We start from the raw sequence: 24998 nt of genomic DNA on the forward strand, positions 1-24998 counted from the left end.
TGACCCTATTTGCAAATATATACCTTTTGTGTTGCTAATAGAGTGTGTCTGTAGCTGAAGTTTTTTTTTTCCTCCTCCCGAGAAACGAACCACGATTTTTATATCAAGCTGATACGTAGACAGGAGGGTTGACCTGGCTTCCCTTAACCCCCCACCCCTGCAGGAAGGGATGAGCCAAGGGCTAATGGGCCCCAGATTGTGAAGAAGCCCAAGGCGGCTTTTGGGGTTGGGTTTGAACTCTTTCTCATGAGGGGGAGAGAGACAACTGTTATAGATGGGAAGATGTAGGGGAGCCAAGGGGCTTCCATGCCAAGCTCAGACACAAGGGGTTGCTGCAGACACTGAGCCCTTTGAGGAGGCCTGGGCTTTGCTATAAATATGTACACAGTGGGGCAGAAACGGTTCACTTTTTAATGTGCTGTTGCACAGGCACTAGGGACTTGGCTTTGTGAGAAACTGAATACCTTTGGCTTCTATTCAAGTTCTATTCAGAGGAACGTGACTGAAATTCATGAAAACAGAAATCGCTTGGTGCCTTACAGATCTAACTTGCGTTGACAGTCCTGAAAATTTTCTGCAGGCTGGGGTCAGACACGAGGCCCTACAGAGAGACATGTTCAGTGTCTGGGTGGCCAAATGGACAGGTACGCACAACAAAGGAAACTGGTTTAGGTACGTTGTTTAAGCTGCTCAGAGTCTCAGTTTGTTCCTGAGGGGAGACGTGCAGGTGAAACACCCTTGTCTTGTTTTAAATCAAGCCAATACAAATGCCACAAGCCATTATCACCTGTGTTGTCAAAATACTGTGCTGCAGTACCCTCTAATGAAAGAATCACATAGGTGACATGGGATTTGGTATGGAAAAATAATACTGGAGAAGAATGGATGCTCATATTTACAGAAGTGCCAGGTTGGGCCAACAGAAGTCTTGATAACAATTCACACATGCTTTACACGAGGCTGTATATCCTATAGGAAAAAACTGCATTCTCTACACCCCAAGATCTGGATCAGAACATACATTCCTTGCTAATACGCTGACACTAGCTTCTTAGATAGCTAACACGTGGACTGTCCTGTTACACTCCAAACAACAAACATGTGCATGCTTGATTTGAACTGATATGACATTAAACAGATATGCTTTTAAAGTTGCATTTGAGGAGGGAAAAACATACCAAGAGGAGGGGCTGTGGGACTGATGGGTTCACTGGTGTTTTTGCTATTTCCATGTAATAATCCAGAGAATCTGTAGAGCCAAAAAAAGCCAATGACAGAAGGTAAATATATTAAGTATACTCCTCACATCCCTGACTAATTTAATCTACCCCTCATCTGCTGCAATTCTGGTTGTTATATTCACCCACCAGTGTGTGTGTGTGTGTGGTCTGCAACTAGTTTTTCTGCACTGGTAGAGCACTAGATACCTCTATTTTTGTTAAAAGGTTCTCAAACCAAGTTATATATCAAATCTGTTGGAATTTGCTAGTCACTAAATTGTGTATAAACTAGATCCGTTTTTACTATTTTTACAGAAGTTTTGCTTTATGAACAGTTGAAAATCTAAAGGTACATAAGGCAAAGCACCCACCATCCCATTGTATATACTTGATAGGTCTGTTCATTAGTCAATTTGAGTGGTTGCATTTTGTTTTAAAAAAATAAGAAGTGCTGATGCAACTGAACATAAAAAATACTTCATTCAGGAATAGTGATTATCACAATTTGTCAAGATACATCAGACTATTGACTTTCCTCCTTGGATGTGCTCAGCAGCATAGCTGGCCTAAGGACAGGGAGAAACCAACCAAGCTGGGAATCTGGGTCAAGAATTTAGAAAAAAAACTAGTAATTTCTTTCACTGCTGACTTGGATATTGTAAAGCCCTGATTTTCATATGGTCAGTGCTTAGCCTGTTCTGAAAACTGAGCTTCCCAAATGATCAGAAATTGAAGCATTCAAAGTGAGTCCTCACTTGAAAGTTTGGTCACCCTCTCTTTCCCCATCTATACCAGTACAAAGCTACTGGGCATGCATCTGGTGGTTTGAATCAAAATGCAACTTTCATTTGTAAGATATTCAGTATTAGAAATCATTAACTTTCAGTTGGACATCATATCTAACATATTCAAGTACTCTTTTCCAATTTATCAGGCTTGCTAACCAACAGGGCCTTGTATAGCTTTTGGTAGTCTTACAGATTAATAGAAAGACTCAAATGTAACAGTAAAAGCAGTACAGCTTATACTGTAGTATGAATGACACTTTATAGTGGTATGTGAGTGCTTATGCCAGTACAGTAGCCAGGAATAAGCTATACTGAAATAAGACATTTACACCAGTGTAAGTGTATCTACACTACTCCTTTTACTGGTGTGCCTATTTGAATATAGAGAAAAAGACCCACTAACCAACAGGATTATACCAGTAAATGTTTATACGTGTAGACCAGGCCTTATATTATTTGTGATGTTTGGCATGGTGCTGCACTGAGGCTTAGGACAGAAGTTATTGCTGAAGATTTATCTGGCCTCCCCCTGTCCTCACATAAGTTTATTCTTGGCCACAATTCTCTCACGAAATAAATGAGTCTTAATTACTTGCTGGGTTTAGATATAGTGACTGAGCAGTTAAGGCAACAGCTCTAGAGCTATAAGTTTGAGCCCCACTCTAGACTCGTACTGAAGACTGCTCTCAGCTGTAAAGGAGTATCTGGTTGTTCAGGCTAGGGAGTCAGAGGTGGCTGGCACATCATTTCCTTGTGTAGCCGTGGGCTATAGGAGCTGGAGTGCCCCAATGGGCAGTTTGACTTGGGCAGTTTTTAAATTTGAAATGTTTGCTGACCAGGGAGATTCTTCTAAATGTAGACCTTTTCCCTGCATCCTAGAAACACCGAAGTGAATTATTAATTCTCCTGTACTTTTAATTCCTTTGTTCGTGTTTGTTGGTGTGTATGTCGTGCATATTATTTTCACCACACACAAGTTTCATTACTTGTAAGATTCTGATTTGCTCTAAAATTCATGTAACTCTATCTGCAAGGGGCCATTTGTGGTACTCACTTTTTAATCATTCCACAAGACTGGGTTGGGCTGCCTTTAAGAGGTTCTCTGTCATAATAATTTTCATATCCTATTGGATCTGCAATAGCACAATAAAAATCAGAGAGGTAGTCAGAAGGCACGGTAGGTATGCATCTTTATAGACTAAATAAGATTATATGTATAGAGGGAGAGCACAAACTTTCTTGGGCTGAAGCTCACTTCATCACATGCTGTGAAAGGATTTGCAGAAAGCAGAGTATAAGAAGCACAGGTAATGCGAAACGGTGGTCAGCACCATTTCAAGTCATGGTTAAATTCTAATCCAGAAATCAGTTAACTTCATAATAACTGTGCCACATTAGTTATCCTATGGGGCTTTTAGTAGAAAAGAATGACTATCCTTTGTCTGGGGGCTAGCGCTCATTCAGCTCTATTGGGTTTTTCAAATGACTAATTTTGGCAGATATTCAGAAATTCTGTATACATTTGGGGATATTATTTATTTATTTATTTTGGCCTTATCCCCAGGTGTTATGATGCTGGCCTTGCCTAGTCAATGCCTGTATAGTAATAGTCTCCTAACTCTTACTTCCCAAATAGAGTTCATATTTTTTATTTTCATTTATTCATTCATTCCCTCTTCTCAAATACAGAAGTATTGCTGTTTTTCACTGTCCACTGTGCCGTCAGTCAAGCTCAGAATTGGGGCTGTTTTAAAGTCAAACTTTAAAAATAAATGATCTCAACCTCATTATTTTTCCTCAGATATGCAGAGCACTTGTGGATCCCACAGAACTTGTTTGGTGTGGTGGGTGTTCAACTTGTTTGAAAATCATGCTTAGGAAATTTTGGGATTTCCTGACCATGGTAAAAATGTCCTTCTGTTACCCTTATAAAACGTCAGTTTGCAAGACTCTGCTTCCAGTATCCACATGCGCTTAGAATTTACTTGGAAGAAGGAAGAGAGCATTACCTAATAACAGAGAAGTACTTGTCTCTCACATGAGATTATCTCTGGTTCTCCTTCTATATAATAAATGCCAAGATGCCCAAGGGGAGATTTGGGGAAGAAGAAATAGTGGGGTGTGTTTTAGGAGTGTAGATCTGCAAAGGGGTGTGGGTTTTGGATTTGATCTGAATTGGGGACAGTGATTCGAATCACTGTCAATTCAGCCAAATCCAAATCTGAAGATTCAATGCTGATTTGAAGGATCAGTGATTTGGACATACACAGCTTTAAATGTTTTTTCTACGTACCTCGAGGTACCAGCACAGCTTGTGAATGCTTGATGGTGGGGTGGATGGAGCGTCCCACAGAAGTGCAGGGGGGGCCCTCCACATGCTCGGTGGTGAACCCGGAAGTGGACCGGAAGTGCTTCTAGTCCACTTCCAGGTCTGCTGCTGAGCGCGCTGGGGAGCCCCCCCGTGCTCCTGTGGGACACTGCATGCACCCCAGCATCGCAGCACTCACAAGCCCCTGCTACCTAGAGGTATGTAGAAAAAACATTTAAAGCTGTCTTTATGTCTGAATCTCCAAATCTTTCCAAATATCTCTGAATCGATGCGGAGGGTTCCGAATTGATTTGGAGAGATTAAAGGGTCCTTTGATTCGATTCAGATTCAGAGATTCAGCCACCGAATTGGGCCAAATCTCTGCTGAATCGAATCAGGGACTGAAGCTTCACACAGCCCCACTAAGAACATAGGCAGGCAAGGTGCTTTTGAGTAGACATGGTATCTCTTACTAGACCAACTGAGTAGTTGGGGAAAAAAGTTCTTAGCAAGCTTCCGGGTGCAGTCACCCTTCATCAGGTATAGGAAATCTCTGTGTGAGACCTTTTGACTTGAATGAACATTGATGACTGAGTTCCCATAAGGATTGGGATTATATCTGTTTTTGGGTTCTCTCATGAGTAAAGCATGCCAATGTGTTTGGAGGCAAAACATAGTACTATTCAGAGCAGAGCTGGTCAGATATCTTTCAATGAAACAATTTAATCAGAAAATGCTGATTCATCAAACCAGAAATGATTTTCAGAAACCATCTTGGGTTGACAAATTTTCCTCAGTTCCTTATAGAGAGATACCTGGCTTTTGGATGAATTTCTAGGGAGATGGAGCCCCCAGGTCCTGGCTCCACAGCTTCCCTGACATTCAGTTTGCCTGCGGGAAACTGGGAGCCCCAGTTCAGATATTCTAGATTCCCTTCTGTGGAGCCAGGACCCCAGAAGTCCCTGGACAGATTGCCAGGATTGGTAGCCAGGGAAACTGGTTGTCCCAGTAGTCTGGAAGCATAGTGGTCCCCATCACGGGACCATCCTTATGGCAGAGCTGCCCCGAACAGCAGACCCTGGAAACTGATATTGAGAAGAATCCGTCACAGTCAGGAGCTGCTGGAGTTCCTGGACGTATATCTTGTTTTAGAGATGCATTGTTTCAGTATTTCTGGAACCCAAATTGTTGCTTTTGTTTGTTTTAATTTACAGTTAAAAAAACAGGTTTCATTCTGAATTCCTACAAAGCCGGACATAGTTTCATAGTAGGTAGGGACCTGAGCAGATCATCAAGTCTGACCCCCTGTCACGGCAGGAAAGAGTACTGGGGTCAAACGACCCCGGCTAGGTGATTATCTATACTCCTTTTGAAGACCCCCAGGGTAGGGGTGAGCACCACTTTCCTTGAAAGTTGGTTCCAGATCCCAGCAGCCCGGACTGTGAAGTAGTGCCTCCTGATGTCTGAACCTACTCTCAATCAACTTATGGTCATTATTCCTAGTTACTCCTGGTGGTGCTCGGGGGAACAGGAACTCTTCCATTCCCTGCTGGTCCACCCTGGTAAGTTTATAGACAGCCACAAGATCCCCTCTCAGCCTTCTCTTGTGGAGGCTGAACAAGTTCAGGTCCCTCAGCCTCCCCTTGTACAGCCTGCCCTGCTGCCCCCTGATCATGCAAGTGGCCCTCCTCTAGACCCTCTCAGTGCTGTCCACATCCTTCCAGAAGTTTATATTTTACATAAAAAAGTAAATAAAATTCCTTGCAACCAGAAATCCGGCATGTCATCTAGCTACAGTTCAGTCTTCTACAAATACCAGCTATTTAACCTGCTGTGGGCCCCCTGTGAGGTCAGTGTTCTTCCCCTTCTATAAAATGGGGATAATTTAGTTAGACAGAATTTCTGTTATGCAGACTACATGTACAGTAATAGTTACCTAGTTCAAAAAGATCACTGGTAATAATTACCTGGTGGCTTTGTTCCTGTCATTTTATTCTTAATGAAGCAGTCCATGTCTGATTCTACAGTACAGTTTTCCAAGCTAAACCGAACCTCTTCATACAGCTACAAAATGGAGAACAAGGATTTTAAGTTCTAGCCTCTAGTGTGACAAACTTTTAAGGCGGAATCCTCTCCTGATCTCTCTTTCTCCACCTTAAAAGACAACTGTCCACTTGGAAAGTATTTGCATGTTACACAGCTATTTATTTCTGTTGCAAACAACATCTTGACATAGGAGTTCAGGCAACAGCTTTACAAGATGATAGTTTAATAATGGCTATTTAATTTAGTAGAGCAATGTGTAACTAGAGTCAGTAGCTGGAAGTTAAAGCCAAACAAATTTGACTTGGAAATAAGCATGCAGTTTTAACAGTGAAAGTGATTCACCCTTGAAACAAACTACCGAGAAAAGTAGTGTTTCCGTCTCTTGATGTCTTCAGACCAAAACTAGTTGCCTTTCTGGAACATGTACTTGAGCCTCAATAGTTGTGTGACTTAATAGAAAGGTAACTTGATTACATTTTATGTCCAGTGTTACACAGGAACTCAAACTATCATCTGACTTTAAACTCAATGAATTGATTAAAAACTTTCAGAGGCTGTTGTTTCCAAAGGCATCTGTAAACATTTCCTTGGGTTTTGAGAGATCTTCAGTACTTTGACTGAGCTGAACAGAGAATTCCTGGATGGACTTTCATTAAAAGTAGGGGTAGGGTTTGACAGGTCATGTACCTGCAAAGATTTGCATTATTTTAATAAAATTAGTCATTTTTCTCCCACTATACAAGGGATGACCATACAATTAGTACATTTGTGTATAAAGTTAACCTGGTGATTGGAGTCATGACCCTGGAGATTAAGGAGAAGGGATGGGAGTTGCTGTCATGGAGCTTGGTTTGGAATCTCTCGAGTCTATGCAGGCTCAACTATCCCTTTTAAGTTCAGTGGGGAGGTAAAGCTTGTGGTTTCTTGCCTTGGCTGAGAGTGTGCTGTGATGGCCAGAATCATAACCAGGCAACAGCAAAGTTGCTGGAGGCATTCAGTGAGCATGAAGAGGGATAAAATGGGATTATGACTTTAAAGGACACATTTTTCTCTTTGGGGAAAAACCTGTACCTCATCATCCTTCACACACTGCATGGAGAATTGGTTACAGTGAACCCATAGGGAGTTCCGGAGGATGGTGATACGGTCGCACTCCTGGAGTTGAAAGGCCTGAAATCCAAAAAAAGAGCTGTCAAATATCATGGTGGTTGTTATTTACATTTTTAGTAGCACCTAGCGGCCCTTGCTGTGGAGAAGGCCTTCATTATACTATGCTCATATACCTGCAAACCATTCCTAAATGTGCCACAGCCAACTGTTGGGATAATCTTAAAAAAATAAATCTGTATCAGGATTTTTTTGTTTGTTTGTTTGTTTTTGTTGTTTTTTAAAGTAAACTGAGGTATATTTTCCATGGAAAAGCTGGGAAAGGGGTACATGGAGAAGAGAACAGCATTTTGATCTATAGATGATTTCTCTGCATACTGTCTATGCTACTGGAATCCTGTTGTAAATGAGTCAAGGGCAACGATGCCTGATGGTGGCTGTATATAGAATATAGGTGACACCAGAAGTGGCTACTGATGCCTGCAGTTGGTATCTGTTTGGAAGAACTTTCTAGGTAGAAAATCTTTGACTTGTGCTCTTTTTCCAGTTTTTTTTTCCCCTTTATTTTTAAGGATGTTCACATAGTAAAACTAGATTTTTGTGTTGCTTCTCATTTTATCTGTTCCTATGTCTTCAGCTGATTGTTGTTTTGAGGTGAGATGGGGAGCTGGAATGTGAATTCAGGTGGGAAAACATATAGATGAACTCTTTTTTTCTATAATTGTTTTTACAACAAAGCCAAAAATAAATATTATCTCCAAGCTGAGCTGTTCTTCCCAACAGAATGTGCTTTTTTGTTTTCCACAAGGTGCAAAAGGCTTAGATGCTTCTTGCCATCTGCTTGCTTCTTCATTTGTTAGTACTTATGTTAACAGCACCAAAAAATTACTCAGGTTTTGAAAAAGCATTGAGTAAATACAATCCCTGTCTTTTAAGAGACACAAGGCATGAGGAAGTCGACATGAGGGTAGGAAGAAATCAACTGGTCAGAGAAATAGGAGGGGAATCATTACAGGGACAGTGGATAGTGAGAGTGAAGGAGGGAGAGTGAGGCTACTTGGGGTCTGCAAGTCAGGGGAATTGGCTTCATTTAACATTTGAAAAATGTAACCACAACCATTTAATATAGGTGAGGTTTCCCCCCAAATGGAAAAACTTTGTCAACTTCCTAGTGACAGAAATTTCAAAATATTTAAATATTTTTTCAATACATATAAAAAAAATTGAAACTGAAACACAACTTTTCATTCCCAAACACTGGAATGGAAATTTTGGGTTATGACCAACTCTAGTCAGGTCCCCAGGTCCTGTTAAGAGCCAGCCAGAGGAAGCCATTCATAGTGTAATAGGAACAACCTTAATGGATCTATAGATAAGGAACCATAAAATTGACACGTAAAACTCTATAGTGTCTATGCATGGTAAATTGCATAAGCTAACAACTTATGCACACCACCAGACACTGCCTTAGACACACACTTTCCATACATTTTTATTTTAGAACCTCTTCAGAAATCTGCCAATAGTTCATTTACTGATAAGCACATTTAGGAGAAGGAATTCAATAAAGTAATTCCTTTGCAAAAGATAAGTTTGTGCTAACAGCTGTGGGAAGGTTAGGGTTCTGTAGTCTGGCATATATACATTGGTGATGGGAAAGTAAGAAAGGAAAAGGAAAATCTTTTAGGATTCTTTTAAAAGAAATAAAGGAAAATCTGTCTTGGGGGAGATTTTAGACCTGATACCATTTCTATGGAACATTTGCTGTTTTAGCTGCGGCACTTTCCAGTGATTCCCAACAGGGAAAGTTTAGGAGAAGGCAGGGAACTGGAAGGTCCCACTCCTGGCATTTGCATTTATGTGGAAATAAAAACTTGAAACAAGCAAACATAGCAAAAGTGAACTTTAACAGATGGACCCATATACAAGACAGAGAATATGTAAAGGAACAAAATCAAATTCAAAGAGCTAATATGTTCCTAATAGGGATGTTAACTATTTCCTGAAGACTGTCATAGAAAATGTACAAAATAGGTACAAAACCTAGTTACTCTTCCTGATAATGGAAGTGTAACTATTTTTTCTTGCCTCTGAATCAAAGCAAAAATTACTCCATACTAGTAAGTGAATAGCATTTTGCAAGGATGATGTAAAAATATTCAGTGAGATTAAAGTAGATCACAAATTGTCTTCCTATAGACTGGTGTCCTCTTCACTTAGAGTGGTATAACAGACATGCTTACTAAATGTGCTGCTCGCTAAGACTGGGGGGGGTGGGAATGTTCTTTATGTCCTTTCAGTTTCTGCAATGTAATTTTTTTTTCTACCCTGATTTGGGGCAAGAGGTCAAGCTCAAAACGTTCTCATAAGCCAGTAATGGGGGAATAAGCAGGTAAATTAAATTGTTTTGTTTTGTTTTTTGACTGTTTAAACTTTTTAAAATGGTAAATTAGCTAAAACTTTTAAAAATTAAAAATAATTTCTATCTGGAAATATTTTTAATTGTTTCAAATTGGATTTGTTAAAACTAATTCTTTCCTGTGATATTTTAGTTATGATTTGGTGATATTTTGTCAGAAAATGATCAGTTAAGAAATACGTTTATCTTGGTTCTAATGAAATGGAACATCCATTAAACACGCATAATCTCATTTTATACCCAGGAACAGTTCATCAACTGGTGGAAATTTAAAACCATACCTTTGTAATTACACCAGTTCAGAATTTGTCTCCTGCATTCAATGTGCGAGAGAAAAGAGTAAGCAAGTCAGATAACAATCTCATTTTCAATCTAGGGTAGTCTTTAGAGTATTCTTGAAGCAGTCACGTATTCACAGGCTATCCAAAGCATGTAAGGAATCCTTCCCTCTTGAAACTGGATGCTGGGCTAAGATACACAAGTGGAGTGAAATAAAAAGTGTGCATACAAAGGGTTATAAAGGTCAATATTTACCTCACAGGTTTTGATATGTTCCTGCTCCCATTCAGTCCTGGCCTTGTCCAGCTGCTCTATGTTCTGCTTGTACACCCCCTCTGTCAACAGAGACATGTGAAATAGGAAGTTACCCAGTGAGATAAGATAATGTAGCCTCGTCATATCCTCTTATGTATTACTGTAGTTTTATTATGGAAATATATAGCTCTAAACCAGGGGTGTCAAGCTCACTCTGTGCCCTGGATACCTGCCCGGATCTGGACTGTAGGGCTTTTTGCAGGTCGCATCAGTGGGACAAGTGGGGAAAGCAGCAGGGCCAGCAGCTGCAGCTGTGGCAGCAGGGAGGTGACGAGCCAAGTGGCAGTGATGTGTGTTGCCAGAGCCTTCCCTTCACCCCTCCCCTGTCAATGGCCATGTCCACTGGCACCCTGGGGCCCAGATTGTGTGGAAGGCTTTGCCCCTGCTAGCTCAGTCCCCAAATTCCATGTCCCCCCACGGCCTCACCAGGAGCACTGTGGGCTAAATGGATCAGCTCCATATGCCATACGTTTGCTACCCCTGCCCTAAACTGTACCCTACAAAATACAGTGCAGTAGAATCTGGTTCACCAAGAAGGTGGCTGCTTACCTCACAGTAGCTTCATGAAGCAACACTGACCCCTCTGACCTACTGATGCGTCACACACACCTTAGCCAGGCTGAAGTAACATGGAATTGCATTTTCCTGACACACAAGATACCTTGGGAGAACCCAGGCGAACTGGTCCAAGTGGCACAGGAGTAATGTGTTTCATTTCACAGTCATGAAACAGAGCCGAGCTCCTGGTGTTTCCGATACTGTATTTGGGCTCACAGGTGGGTCATCTACCATGGTTGTTCATGGCCAGGGATCCTGTTTGTTTGGGTTTTTTTTGTTTTTTTTTAAATCTCCAATTTTCAGATTTAAAAAAAAAAAGAAGTAAACCCAAATCCACATTTTTTCTGTGATTAAAATGAAACCACTAATATTACTGTTTTTTAATTTGAAAATTGGGGTGGGGGTTTATCAGAGAAAACCAGGATCCCTGTTCATGACTGAATACAGACATATATGGTCCTTGATCTGAGTTGGAGTAGTTGAAGACTGTTCTGTGCCTTAACATAGCAAGCATAAAGAGCATACCAGAAAAAAAGAAAGAGAGAAAAATGACGTACACTGCTTTTAGACGATTACCTCTCCTAGAAGGCAGTGGGTAGGTTTACACTGCTTTCCCAGTGCTGCTGGTATAAGCCATTCCCAAGCAGGCTCTGCCCATTTGCTCCTGCTCCCATTCATCAATCCTGGAAATGAGTGAAACTGCACTGAGAGCAATCCCCATAACAAGCACTTTCCAGATCTTTCAGTGCTTAAGAGTGGCAGAAGAGGAGATGCTTCCACAGGGGCTTCACCCCTTCATTTCCAGGATAGACATGTAGAAGAGGGAGTGGGCAGGCAGGCTATGTTCAAAGGACAGCCCTCCCCATGAGCACTGGGGAAGGGGTGTCAACATACCCCAGCATCCTGGAACAGCAGCCTCACTAGCCTATGGGGGTGAGTTTTTATGAAGTTGCATTTCAAATGGATGGGTTTACTTTTCATAGCACACCGTTGGATTCAGCTTGATGTGGGACCCACTAAAAAGCAAACTCTACATTTAATTGCAAATAGAATAGCACCTGCTTCGTTCGCCGAATCTCTGTATTGTTTAGCTTTATTTTGACTCTGAAATAAAAAAGACAAAACTGAAATTAAGACTTTTCCATATTTTTTTTTTCTTTTTAACCAGTCAACAATCCTGACGGTATAAAATTAATTGCCCAACCTTGCCAACAATTACTATCTGGCTAAGAGCCAAGCATTATTGTATTGACTTTATATAAAAACTAGAGCTCTCATCTTCAGCTGGTGTAAATAATTATAGCTCTGTTGACTTAAGTGAACTCTGACAATTTACATAATGTGAGAGTCTGGCCTTATGTACTGCCTTTGTACACTTTCCTGGCAGTTGCTCTTTTTGGCTAGGGACAGACATTACACATAAACCAAGTTAAGTGATCCAAAACTGGTTTAAACCTGTAACAGAACAGAAGTTCAGTGCATATAAACTGCTTTCAAAATGGCTGAAACTGATCTGGGATAAACTTGGATGAATGTAGTATCAGACTTAACTGATTTAGGTCAAACCAGTTTATGGAACTTCGGTCCCAGATCCCTTCGTGGTTCAAGTTAACTTGCAGCCCCTCAGGATGCTTTGTGGCCCTGGGCTGTGCTGTCTGCTCCAGCAGAGCAGGGCTGGCCCCTCCTCCAGGTATCTCACAGCTAAAACACTAAAGTCTTTGCTTCCCACCAGCACCTGTCAGCCTGGCAGGATGGGAGGGGGCAAGGGAATTGCACCCCCAGAACCTTCTAGCCTCCCCTCTGTACAAGACAAGGGGAAGGAAAGCCCCAGCAGTGGAGAAGTGGGGTAGGGGGGAACATGCCCATCCTGGCCTGGCATCAGACCCTCCCAGGCAGGATAGCCCCCTACTGGGGGCTCTTCAGTCCCCCACAGGCCAACTTTTTGGGCTGGGATCTGCTCAGCCCTATCTCTTCCACAGCTCCTGCACTAACTTATCCATGTGGTAGTGTTTCAGACTACGCCGGGCAAGCCCTGCAGCCTCTCCCCGCATTCGTGGGGCTTTTGGCCCGCTGATATGTCTTCCACAGGAGGTTTATATTGAGCAGATTCTTTTTGGTATTGGTTGGTAGAACCGGAGCGTGCTCCATCCACTCCATGCATTGACCTGGTATTACAGTGCTTCCAGGACCAGTGAAAAAAAAAAAAAAAAAAAAGCTCCCACCTGAGAGTCAGGGACCAGGGGGTTGAGTGCACCAGGCCAGGTGGGCACTAGCTTCCCCAGCCAGGGTCTGTCCAGTGTGGAGGAAGGGGAAGTCCCCACCAGGATCTTTTCATTCACTAGGCTGTCATCCGTTCAGCCCCACCCCACCTGTGAGAGCTGGGGGCAGGGGCTGGGGAGAGATTTTCCGCTGCCCAGCAGCTGACAGTGGTGGTGGGGGGTGTCTAACAGCCAGTCAAGCCTGGGTTGCCACTGGGCTGGGTTTAGCAGCCTCAGGCAGCTGGGCATGAGTAGTGGTGTACATGAGGGCCCCAGACTCCTGGCCTGGGCCAGTGTAGGCTTCTGTCTGTCTTGGCCACCCAAACACTGAATGTCTGTTAAGTTTGTTATCAGATCAAGCTCTGTAGCTTAGAAAAACCTGCAAAGACTGATCTCATTCCATCTTAGGCTCTTTTAAACCTCTGCATAAGTGTTTGCAGAATCTGACCCCGCCTTTCTCCCCCTGCTGATACAGTATATTGATACTGGGGACAATATGTGACTGCTGAACAGGACCTTAAAAAGAATGAAATGGCAGTTGAAATTCCTCCTCTGCTCCCAGTTCCCCAGGTAACATCCCCAGATAAGCAGCCAGATTCGAAGGAACACGATGAACCTTCGAAAATATTTTTGCAACTGTTATGTTTCTTGGCTGTTTCCAATAGCAACTTAAAAACCCTGAAAGCAAAATTTCCTTCTCAGTAGAATGTCTCTGTATTTTACAGCTCTTTAAAATGGAAAATATGGGCAGACTATTGACAACCCAGTACTTCCTGGTTTTACTGTACCAGATGGTGATGACAACATGTTAATGCAGTGTTCTTGAAGCCTGTATTCTGTCCTTCAAGGCAATGTTCAAACTAAGATTCCCATAATTATGCTCCTTCACTGCAGCTGGCTGGAAAATACGTGATAAGTCAGAACCCAGCATCGTCTTTATTCATTTCCTGTCCTAAACTGTTTACTGTTGCTCTGCAAAGTGAAACAGCTAACAATTTCCATGCAAGCTGCCACTCTGTATTTCAGCGTGGGGAGAAACGACCGTGTTCATGTTGATGTGTGTAAAGTTAATGGCAGTGAAACACCCTGGAACCTTCGGGGGGAAAGGCACTAGGCAAGATTCTGATCCCCAACACATAAATAGGGATTTTCCTCTTTACTTAGGACCAGGTTTTCATTCAGTATTTATAACAAAGATCTAATTTGTTACTCATCAAAGATTTTGGGACACAAGATACCAAATGCTTATTTGCAGTGCCATTTTTAGATATTTTTTCCCCCACAAGAGAGAAGGTTTGATATTCTCTGCTTACACTGCACTGATTTTTATGGAGCGAAAAGGGAGTTCTTTTATTTTGTTTTCCCCATCTGTTCCATTGTAAAATGTTCCCATTAAAAGTTACTGAATCGTCAGCTAAAAACATAAGATGAAGGCAATGAAGGACTGAATTGCCTGCCTTTTCAATAATTTATTTTTAAGTTTGTAAAGTCACATGAAATTGAACTAGCTACCAAGAGAAAAATATTGATTTAAGGATGAGATTATTATGTCTACATTGGTTAACACACGTTAACAAAAGGTAGAAACACTTGATTAACATGTTTCTTTCCACCTTGCACTTTTATGAATAATTTGACATTTAAAACAAAAACATTAAGCTTCGCCTTACAATTCAAAGAGCATCTGAACTTTTTCTAAAGAAGGGCTGTACCAGTCACATTACTCAATCCCAGCAGCCCTCATTTTGCTTTTTAAAAACACTCACAGCTCTGATCTTGTCTCAGTTCTACTAATTGTTCAGAGGGCTCTGTCGGTCTGTGGAAAGCCTTCTTCTCCAGGTATTGTTACACATCTCGACTGTTCCAGGTTAATTTGAATAGAAAGCAGCTTTGAAAAGTATGCACCTTCCCACAGAGTGGATGGTTCTAACCTTCGTTTCCATCATACTCTGCTGCACCTTGACTATGAAAACTGAGTTGTCTACTAGTTTTTTTCTCGTAGCATTGCTTAAATAGAACTAAAGTCTCCAATACCTTTTCTGTTTGCTTTTGGTTGCCCGAAGCACTTATCCGCTCAAAGGTTTGCTCAGCCTCATCCGCATCCTTGCATTTCTGCTCATAGGTCTTTTTTGACTGCATTAAAATAAATTGAATAGAAGGTTTGTTTGTAGGTCAGATAACAGGACTGTATTCTCTCTAGCATGACAATATCTCTTCTGCAGGCAAAAGAAACAAAACTACATACAGGTCTTCGGACAATTTAAATTGACAGTGCTGAGAGACGGATATAAAAATAGAGCTGGAGAGACACTCTGGATGCTGACTAGTCAAATGAGCAGCACACCAACTAGCCTACTTCAGCATCCTGTAGATAGTACTGCCATGGGTCACATTGATTTAAAGACCCTATTCAGAATCAGTGCCCCATTAAAGTGGGGACTGCACAGACCCACACAGTGAAAAACACTCCCTGATCTGAAAACCTAACAATCAAAATAGCAGAGCTGGAGGAGGGGAGGGGTGGATTTTTCATTTAATGGAAAATCCCATGTTTTTAGAAGAGCAACTCCCATGCTGAAAGAGAATGAAAACAAAAATCTCAGTTTCCCATTAAATTAAATTCTTGAGCAAATGTTTCAGGTTGGTCAGAGCACCTAATTTCAGTACAATCAACACATGTCATTCCAATTGTGGTGTTTTTAAAAATATTCTATGATAAGATGAATTAAATGTAAAAAAATCAAATAAATATGACAATATTAAAATAAAACATTTCTGACATCAAAATATTTTTTCTCTGTAAAAGAAATTTTATTGCTATCTACTCAGTGTTTTGCTTTTGACAAGTCAGCCTCTGAAAGAAAAGAGTTATGTCAGGAGCATTTTTAATAGCTCTACTACATAAGCAAGACTGACCAACAGTGGAACAGGAAATGATTTGCCATAATCACATAGTAGGCCAGTGGCAGGACCAGGAGTAAAATCCTGGCCTCCTGGATTCATGTCCAGTGCCTATTCATTGGCTCACATTGCTTCCAAAAAATACTGCCTTGGTCAGTGGAAGTGAAGTCCCGTTGGAAATGTTGTTTGTTTGCATCTCTCCAGTACCTAAGTCCCCAGTCCTATACCAGTAATCCACTGTGCTAAGTTTGTACAGAACAAAAATACTGTCCCTCTCACAAGAAGTTTATACTAACAAGAGACAAGAGGTGGAAGTAACAAACATGAAGAGCATAAAGAAACAGAAAGACAGTACAGGTCAGCATGGCAGATGGTGCCCACTAGCCGCCTCTCTGTCATCACGCTGTTTTATAGACATCGTGTCAAAGGACAGTTTTACTAAGAAAAAAGGAGGGCAATAAAATGGCTTTGCAGATGTTTACAAGGAACTCCAGCATGGTAGAAAGCACAGAGCTTCTTGTCTGAAAACTAGATCCATGAGCAATGAAGGCAGGCACCAGGGTTGTCCTTGTGCGAATCAGAGCGACCGCCCCCGGCCCTGAACTCTGGGGGGCCTGCGGAGCCGGGCAAAGCAGCAGTGGTGTGGAGCTGGGTGGAGTGGTGGGTCCTCGTTCAGCTGCTCGCTCATCCCTACTCCCTCTTTCCCCCCTTGCCACTGCTTCTTCAGGTCCAGGATTAGAGTAGGGACGGGGCTCCGCACGGGCTGATTTACCCCAGGCCCCACACCCTGCTTGGGTCGCCTCTGGCTGGCACCGTGAGAGGCTAAAATCTACTTTAGACATGGTATTATGAAAACAACAGCATAGATCCAATCTTAATGTCTACCTCAACAACTATGGCTTTTACTCTTCTTATCTCAAACCAAAATTAATATCATTAGCAAAAGGAGCTGAAGGTTATTACTGCTTATGCATCATCAACAGAATTGTCAGCTACATCCCATGGCTAAATCAGATTTATCATCCAGTTGTCATAGACGATTAGAGTGACACCCATGATTCTGGCAGCCAAATTTAAGCTGTGGAATCAATATGAATGGGGTCAGTATATGAGTCAGTAAGGACTTGTCTCAACTTTGAAATCCCTAGTTTGAATATGCCAGGCTGACTAGTAGGAAAAAATAATATTTTAGCTTATAAACCAAGTGAGTTCAAGACACGAGTTGCTAAGGTTAATAAATAATAAACAATAATCCAAAATTTGTTCTTATTGTGACCCTGCACTGAAAAGTGGCACTTGAAATCAGAGCAAAGTTTATTTGTTTGCCCTGCAATTGAGATTTGTGGAAAATTACTCCATTTTCTAGGTCTGTTGAAATCATGCTAGCCAACATGTTATTAATATATTTGTTCCTAGCAAGGTTCTCATTTCCATGATCAATGGGATTAGTTGTTGGCACTCCATTCAGGAATCATGTTAGAAGTCTGTACCATTGACAACGACAGGTAATCTATGGCTGTGTTTGTGCCAACTTATCTACTGTATTGATGCCTACTCACAAGTATGCCAACATATTCTGCAAGATACTTTGTTCTTTTTTGTATAGCTAGAGTAACCAGTAGGTATAAGAATGTTCCAGCTCTAAGCTAGTACCAGAACTGGCATTTACTTTCTTTATATGGTTATGGCACCATTTAGTCCCTTTCACAAAGACCAGATTGCATGGTGATATAAACCAGTGAGGTCACAAATGTGGTTAAGCAATAAACTTAAGTACAGTAAATTGATATCATGGTTTTGGCTTAGTCGGGGGGGAGCATGCTACAACTCTGCTAGCAGCAGCTGTATATACAGATAGTTTTTGCAGTTTGATGGTAACTGGAACACAGATGAAGCCTTAGTTGCATACCCTAAGGATTATTGTCCACTGGAAGCCAATGCCAGTTATCTATGAGCCCCTCAGATAAAAGTTACTAGAACTCTGTTCAGTGTACCATTGATTTAAGGGTTCTCTCTATTCCTTGCACTTTTTCTGCATCTTTAGGCTAGGGACAGGCATTACACACAAACTGGTTTAAGTGATCAGGAGCTGGTATAAACCTGTAATAGAACATAAATTCTGCATACATAAACCAGTTTAAAAATGGCCTAAACTGGTTTGCGATAAACCTGGTTGAAGAGTCCCCCTCTGAGGCCAGGCAGCCCTGCACAGGGCCCCCCTCCCCACCCCACACTGGTGCAGGGGGTAGAGGAGAAGGAGGGGGAGGAGTCCCCCTCCAGCATCACACAGAGCCCCCCTTCCCACCCCATGGGGGAGAGAAAGGAGGGGAAAGAGTCCTCCTTTGGGGCTGCACAGTGCTCTGTGCCTGGATTGCTCCTGGCAGTAAGGAAGCTGCTGGGGTGGGCAGAGTTCTCCCCTTCTCTTCCTTGTCCCATCTCCGTCCCCACCCTTCCTCGGTCTTGCTCAGGCCTGCCGGGTCTGCCCACACATTGTACCACTCATCATGGGGGGTCAGGAGGGAATAGGGGATACTCTGTTTACCAGGGTGCCCCTCAGGGTTACTAGAAATAATGGCTGCAAACTAAAGGAAAGTAGATTTAGATTGGATATCAGGAAGAAATTCTTTACAGTGAGGGTTCCCAAAATATGGAATGGGCTTCCAAGGGAGGTGGTGCTTTCCCCTATCTTGGAGGTTTCATAGTTTCATAGGTGATAGGGTCAGAAGGGACCCAAGCAGATCATCAAGTCCGACCCCCTGCTATGGGCAGGAAAGAGTACTGGGATCAAATGACCCCAGCGAGGTGTTCATCTAGCCTCCTTTTAAAGACCCCTAAGGTAGGAGCGAGCACCATTTCCCTTGGAAGTTGGTTCCAGATCCTAGCTGCCCTGACCGTGAAGTAGTGCCTCCTGATGTCTACTCTCAATCAACTTGTGGCTGTTATTCCTAGTTACGCCGGGCAGTGCTCGGAGGAACAGAGCCCTTCCCATTCCCTGCTGGTCCCCCCTGGTAAGTTTATAGATGGCCACCAGATCCCCTCTCAGCCTTCTCTTGTGGAGGCTGAACAGGTTCAGGTCCTGTAGCCTCCGCTTGTAGGGCCTGCCCTGCTGCCCCCTGATCATGCAAGTGGCCCTCCTCTGGACCTTCTCCATGTTGTCCACATCCCTCCTGAGGTGTGGCACCCAGAACTGGACACAGTACTCCAGCTGTGGCCTGCCCAATGTCGCATAGAGGGGGAGGATCACCTCCTTGGACCTGCTTGTGATGCATCTGTGGATGCACGACAAAGTGCGGTTAGTCATACTGACTGTGTCCTCATGTTGGCGGCCCATGTTCATCTTGGAATCAATAATGACTCCAAGATCCCTTTCTGCCTCTGCTGACAAGAAGGGAGTTCCCCAGCCTGTAGGTATGCTGCTGGTTCTTTCTCCCTAGGTACAGTACCTTGCACTTGTCAGTATTGAATCCCATCCTATTCTCATCTGCCCACCCCTGTAACCTGTCCAGATCTAGTTGTAGCCTGTCCCTCCCTTCTAGCATGCCCACCTCTCCCCACGTCTTAGCGTCATCCATGAATTTGAACAAGGTGATTTTTACCCCTTCATCCAAATCACTGATGAAGATGTTGAAAAGTACGGGCCCGAGGACCGAGCCCTGGGGGATCCCACTGCCCATATTCCTCTGGGTCCAAAATGACCCGTCTACCACCACTCTCTGGGTGCAGCCTTCTAGCCAATTTGTGACCCATCTGACTGTGTAGGTATCAATGCCACAGTCCCCAAGTTTTTTAATGAGAATGGGGTGAGAGATGGTGTCAAAGGCCTTCCTAAAGTCCAGAAAGACTACATCTACTGCAACACCTGCATCCAAGGATTTTGTGACCTGGTTGTAAAAGGCAACTGGGTTGGTCTGACAGGACCTGCCCCTAATGAACCCATGTTGGTTTCCCCTGAGCATAATCTCTCCTACTGGTCCCTTGCAGATATGCTCCTGGATAATTTTCTCAAAATGCTTCCCCAGGACCAAGGTAAGACTAATGGGCCTATAGTTACCTGGGTCCTTCTTCTTCACTTTTTTGAAAATGGGGACCACATTGGCTTTTTCCAGTCTTCTGCCACCTGGCCAGAGCACCACGAGTGCTCATAAAGCCGTGCCAGGGGCCCCACAATGAGCCCTGCCAATTCCCTTAGCACCCTGGGGGTGGAGATCATCTGGACCTGCTGATCTGAACTTGTCCAGCTCCCCCAGAAGTTCCCTAATTAGGTCTTCCCTGACCCTAGGCCTGGCGGTGCCTCTCCTGAGTCCATCTGGAATCCCAGTTGGGTTGGGGGGGGGGGGATGTCTCGGTCCCTGCTCAGAAAAACGGAGGCAAAGAATTTGTTAAAGAGGTCAGCTTTTTCATCTGGTGCAACCACCAGATTTCCAAGCATGTCCTGCAGGGGCCCCACATTACCCAGTGCTTTCTTTTTACTCCCTATGTATTTAAAAAAAGACTTTTTCCTGCCCAGAGCAGTAGGTTGGAATGATGATCTACAAGGTCCCTTCTGACCCTAGAAATCTATGAAATCTATGATTGGAATCTTATATTTTCACTTAAATTTCATACTTTCTTGACTTTCCTTTAAATTATTGTGTCTGGGTGCCAGTTGCAGCCCCACCCCTATTTAACCAGTCTGGATTTGGATGAATGTATACTAAACCTCATAACTTACCTCCTGAGTTTTCTTATAAAGGGACAGCTTGCTCTTTTGCACACGATCCATTGCAGACTCATACTGTAAGAAACACACGGGACTAAGTATTTCTCCTATTTTTAGTGGCAGGATTAGAAGAATTGTTGAAGTATGTCTAGCTGACACACTTCTAAATGACACAGAGCACATTAGCGTGGCCAACACACAAGCAACAATTTCCTAGAACAATTCTGCTTCAGTGGCATCCATTAATAGCTAAAAGAATGTGGGTCTTCAGTTTATCTCTCTCTTTCTTTTCTTTTCTTTTTTTTTTAAATGACATTTAAGTAGCACAACACACACTCTCCCTGTCCATTAGCTTTGCTCAAAGAGTTCACTTGTATAAGCACAACTGCTGGAAATGGATCTGGAGCTGTGGCTGGGTTTGTATAGGCCAGTGGCTCTCAACCAGAGTGCCATAGCACTCTGCAGTACCATGCAATCTTGTTAAAGGGTGCTGCAGGGTGCTATGTAATATTAGTGCTGTTAGGTTTACAAACACCTGTACATGATTCATTAGATAAACCCAGAGATAGCAAATATGAATCCATAGTGTCAAAAAACTGCTCTGGTTTTTCTGAGTTCTCTGCAACAGAAGAACTGCTCTAGTATTTTTCCCATCACCAAAAAAAGAGTGGAAGCTAAGAGCTGACATTTTCTGAGGGGGTGGAGATGCTGGACTCTAACAAGGGCTGCTGTCAGTTTAAAAAAGGATGAGAACCAGTGGTGGAGGCAAACTTGTGTTGCACCTTGCTGAGTTCTGGGCTTGAATAATTCCTTTCAGATTAATACGGTATCACTTCATCTCTGCCAAATGATTATGTGCTTCCATGCACATCACCCTCGTAGCTTAAAAGGACATTGTTACATGCTTTCTTTGAAATTTAGGTTGGTTGATAACTCCCAGCTGGAAGCTTAAGTGCGATGCTTTGCTATCAGGCAGGCAGATCTCTCTCACCCTTCCCCCATGACAGTCTTATTTTCAGAATATGAAATCTCAGTGTACATAATGCCATCTCTCCTCACATTCCTTGGCTTCTGTACTGATCTCATCAGTGATATCAGAAGAATGCAGGGATAAGGGTTTCCTCACTGGGGAAGGGAATCTAATCCTGCAGTCTTTGGACTGCCTCTCCTAGATGCCAGCTGGGCCAAATGATGCAGTCCTGACTGCTGCTGTGGAGCCAGTCCAAATACAAATCACTGCACTTTGGGAGATCACTAGAAATGCTGGCACCAGCTCCTAGCATGAGTTTCTCAGCAGCCACGTGGGTGACTGAAAGAAAAACCTGCAGTGCATACTTAGAATTCAGGCAAGTTCTTTTCCTCTTCCCAGTCTCTTTTTTTAAATGTTTCTTTTGAATTGTGGGCTAAAGGCTTGAAATACAGATTAACTCTTTTTAAAAAGCTACTTGCAGGATTCCTGTTAGTCAAATGAGTGAGGAGGGTGCTGCAAAATACTGATGAACTAAACAAGGAGCTGTGCTAAATTGAATGGGTTTTATGAGGCAGAAGTGGGTCTTGAAAGCTGGACAGCAGTTTTGTTGGGAGTGGGGCTGGGGTGATGCTAACCTACTCCCCAGTTTCAGGGTGCTTCACTTTTCTGTGTTCCTCTGTCATGGACTACAAAATGGAAGAAGGTACACTTGGCATTTCATAGATTTCATAGACATCAGGGCTGGAAGGGACCTCGGAAGATCATTGAGTCCATTACCAGAATTTCTTTCCCCTTCTTTTAAAGAAAGTGGGATTTGGAAATTTGGTGTGGCTGCTACAAACAGCTGTTGTTTCCTAGGATTGGGTGGCCATCCCTTTTATTTACTCCTAAATTGAACCACAAAGTGAGTGTATCTACGTGAGATGCTATGGCAACATTGGAAATAACCCATGTGCCACCGAGACTGCTAGAACCAACTACACAGTGGAGCACATGGGTAGACATGCCCAGGGTATAAGAATTACCACAGCTGCCTCCATCAGCAAATTCCTTGCTCAAAGGATCCTGAATCTGAGAGGACTAAGGGAGAAGAGAGCTTGCATGAATGTGTTTGTATTGTTTATATAGTAATAATTTGATAAGTACCATTTATTAAAGGTATTTCTACTGTGTGCCTCATCCTACTATCTAGGCAATGAATTCAACACAAGGTTTACAATTTTACTGTTGCTTTAATTTCTGTGTATTTAGTATTCCTGTAAAATATTATTGAGGCAAACCACATAGCAAGGATTAAAAAAGAAGGATTAAATACAGGAATAAGAATAGCATCTACAGTTATTCTAGGTAGAGAGTAAAAGTAACAAAGGCTCTCTGTTTTCAGAGTTCAGGACATAATCACCAGCTGGGATCAGACAGAGATCTTCCCCCTTAGTACAGGACTGCAGAGTTAGCTAGGAGCACTGGGAGGTGTTTTATCATCCTCTGGAGCATCCAGACCCCACTGCTGCAGACAGGATACTATGCCATTGGTTTGATTTGGTATGAAGGTTCTCGTGGTTCCTCACCTTTTTTCTTTGCTCCTTCTGTCTTTCTCTGAACTCCTCTATTCTTTTCAGTTCATCCCTCAGCATTACTGCCAGCTGAATATGTGAGTTTCCAACATTTTCAATTTCTAAGATAGATCAGAATTGATAGTCAGCAGAGAGGTCTTTAATAAGTAAAGGTCAAACCTTTTCAGCAGGATATGCACTGGAAGGCGGCAGGAATTAATGATTTGCCATGGCAAATTGGGCTGATGAAAAAATAAAAAGCAGCAAAACATCATGCAATCCAAACCCAACAAACAAGGTAGTTAATGGTAGAAAATTTCATCCTGGATGAATCGGGGGACAGTTTTCTCATGATTTCAATTACCTCCCTTTCAATACACAGCATGTTTGTTTGTGTGATTTTTTTTTTTGCTTTAGAGTTATCCCTGGAATTTTACTCTGTTCACATGTCCATGGTCTTGTGGTGGGTTTGCTCATCATCTACTCAGCTTATGATCCTAAAAATGACTTTACAGGACCCTTCCTACTACTCTTGATGAGGCCTGCAACATACATGTGCCAGAGCAACTGTTACTTGTAATGCGTCCTAAAAGCATGCTTTGTAGGTGCTTGAAAATAGGGACATAAGATGGGAAGAGGCCTCCTGGGCCATCGAGTTCAGTGCCCTGCATCCCTGGTTAACCACTTACCTGATTTTCCCAAAGACACCACACCAACCCCTCACATACAGGTACAAAACCAGAAATACCACCCACACTCAATGCCATGCCGTAAATAAAAGCGAAGGACTGCCAGTGTCCTGACACTGCAGTGATGGAGAAATAGCTGGTTACCAAATGCTTTTAGTTGGCCTGTGTTTCACTCCTTCATAGTCCCATTTGCAGACAGTTCATGTCTCTCTTCCCCCTCTTTCTCTCTACTTACAACTTCCATCCTTATCCATATAGTTATCATCTTCCCACCAACCACATTGTTTACTATTAGTCTTTCTCTGTTGCATGTCTTCCAGTGTGGAGACCTTAGGGACCTGATCTGAGGACTGTTTAAAGGCTCTCACTTTAGTTTCTTAGAGATTCAGGGAAGGAGGGGAGAAGTAGGCTGTATACAGGAGCATGGGGAATCAGAAAGAGAAATGCAGCACAGCCAGGCTTGCCCTACTAGTGGTTTACAATGTTTGCATTCTGTGCCTTTGGGAGTTGAATTTTATGTGAAGTTGAGGAAGCGGGAGGATGGCTTCTGCTTGGATTATCTATCACCGCCATGTTACCCACAGGGGATTAGAGCAGCAGAAGCTATAAATAAAGGGAAGTAAGCCTCTTGGAGTGGAAAGCCCCTGCCCCAGCGGCAAAGGAATGTATGAGATTTCTGTCCGCTTCAATGTCTGCTTGGCCCTTTAAATAAGCAAGGAGTAAAAGGATTTTAAAAAAGAGTGGGGAGGGGGAAAAAAGGAAGATATAAATACTTACCTTGTTTTAGGACCTCAAATGCTGCCTTCAGTGTGCTGAGGGGAGAGAAAACACCAAACATGCACTTATATTAATATGTTTCCCCAGGACAAATTAAATCTAAAGTAAAAA

At 42.7% G+C, this 24998-nt stretch overlaps 1 protein-coding gene across 2 annotated transcripts in view; it reads right to left on the reverse strand.

Moving 5' to 3' along the window:
• The window catches only part of PSTPIP1 (proline-serine-threonine phosphatase interacting protein 1), a 95892-nt gene that overhangs the window by 12976 nt on the left and 57918 nt on the right, over positions 1 to 24998 (reverse strand). For both annotated transcript variants that reach the window (XM_019533356.1, XM_019533355.1), the window contains exons 4-13: positions 24888 to 24922; positions 23437 to 23543; positions 20911 to 20973; positions 15333 to 15431; positions 12099 to 12144; positions 10423 to 10502; positions 7434 to 7532; positions 6284 to 6380; positions 3063 to 3141; positions 1179 to 1249 (exon numbers count right to left, since the gene is read on the reverse strand). In XM_019533356.1, coding sequence (XP_019388901.1) covers positions 1179 to 1249; positions 3063 to 3141; positions 6284 to 6380; positions 7434 to 7532; positions 10423 to 10502; positions 12099 to 12144; positions 15333 to 15431; positions 20911 to 20973; positions 23437 to 23543; positions 24888 to 24922 — 776 coding nt within the window. The remainder of the gene's footprint in view (positions 1 to 1178; positions 1250 to 3062; positions 3142 to 6283; positions 6381 to 7433; positions 7533 to 10422; positions 10503 to 12098; positions 12145 to 15332; positions 15432 to 20910; positions 20974 to 23436; positions 23544 to 24887; positions 24923 to 24998) is intronic.

Source organism: Crocodylus porosus, unplaced genomic scaffold (genome assembly GCF_001723895.1).
Source record: "Crocodylus porosus isolate Cpor-Errol unplaced genomic scaffold, CroPor_comp1, whole genome shotgun sequence".
Lineage (NCBI taxonomy): Eukaryota > Metazoa > Chordata > Crocodylia > Crocodylidae > Crocodylus > Crocodylus porosus.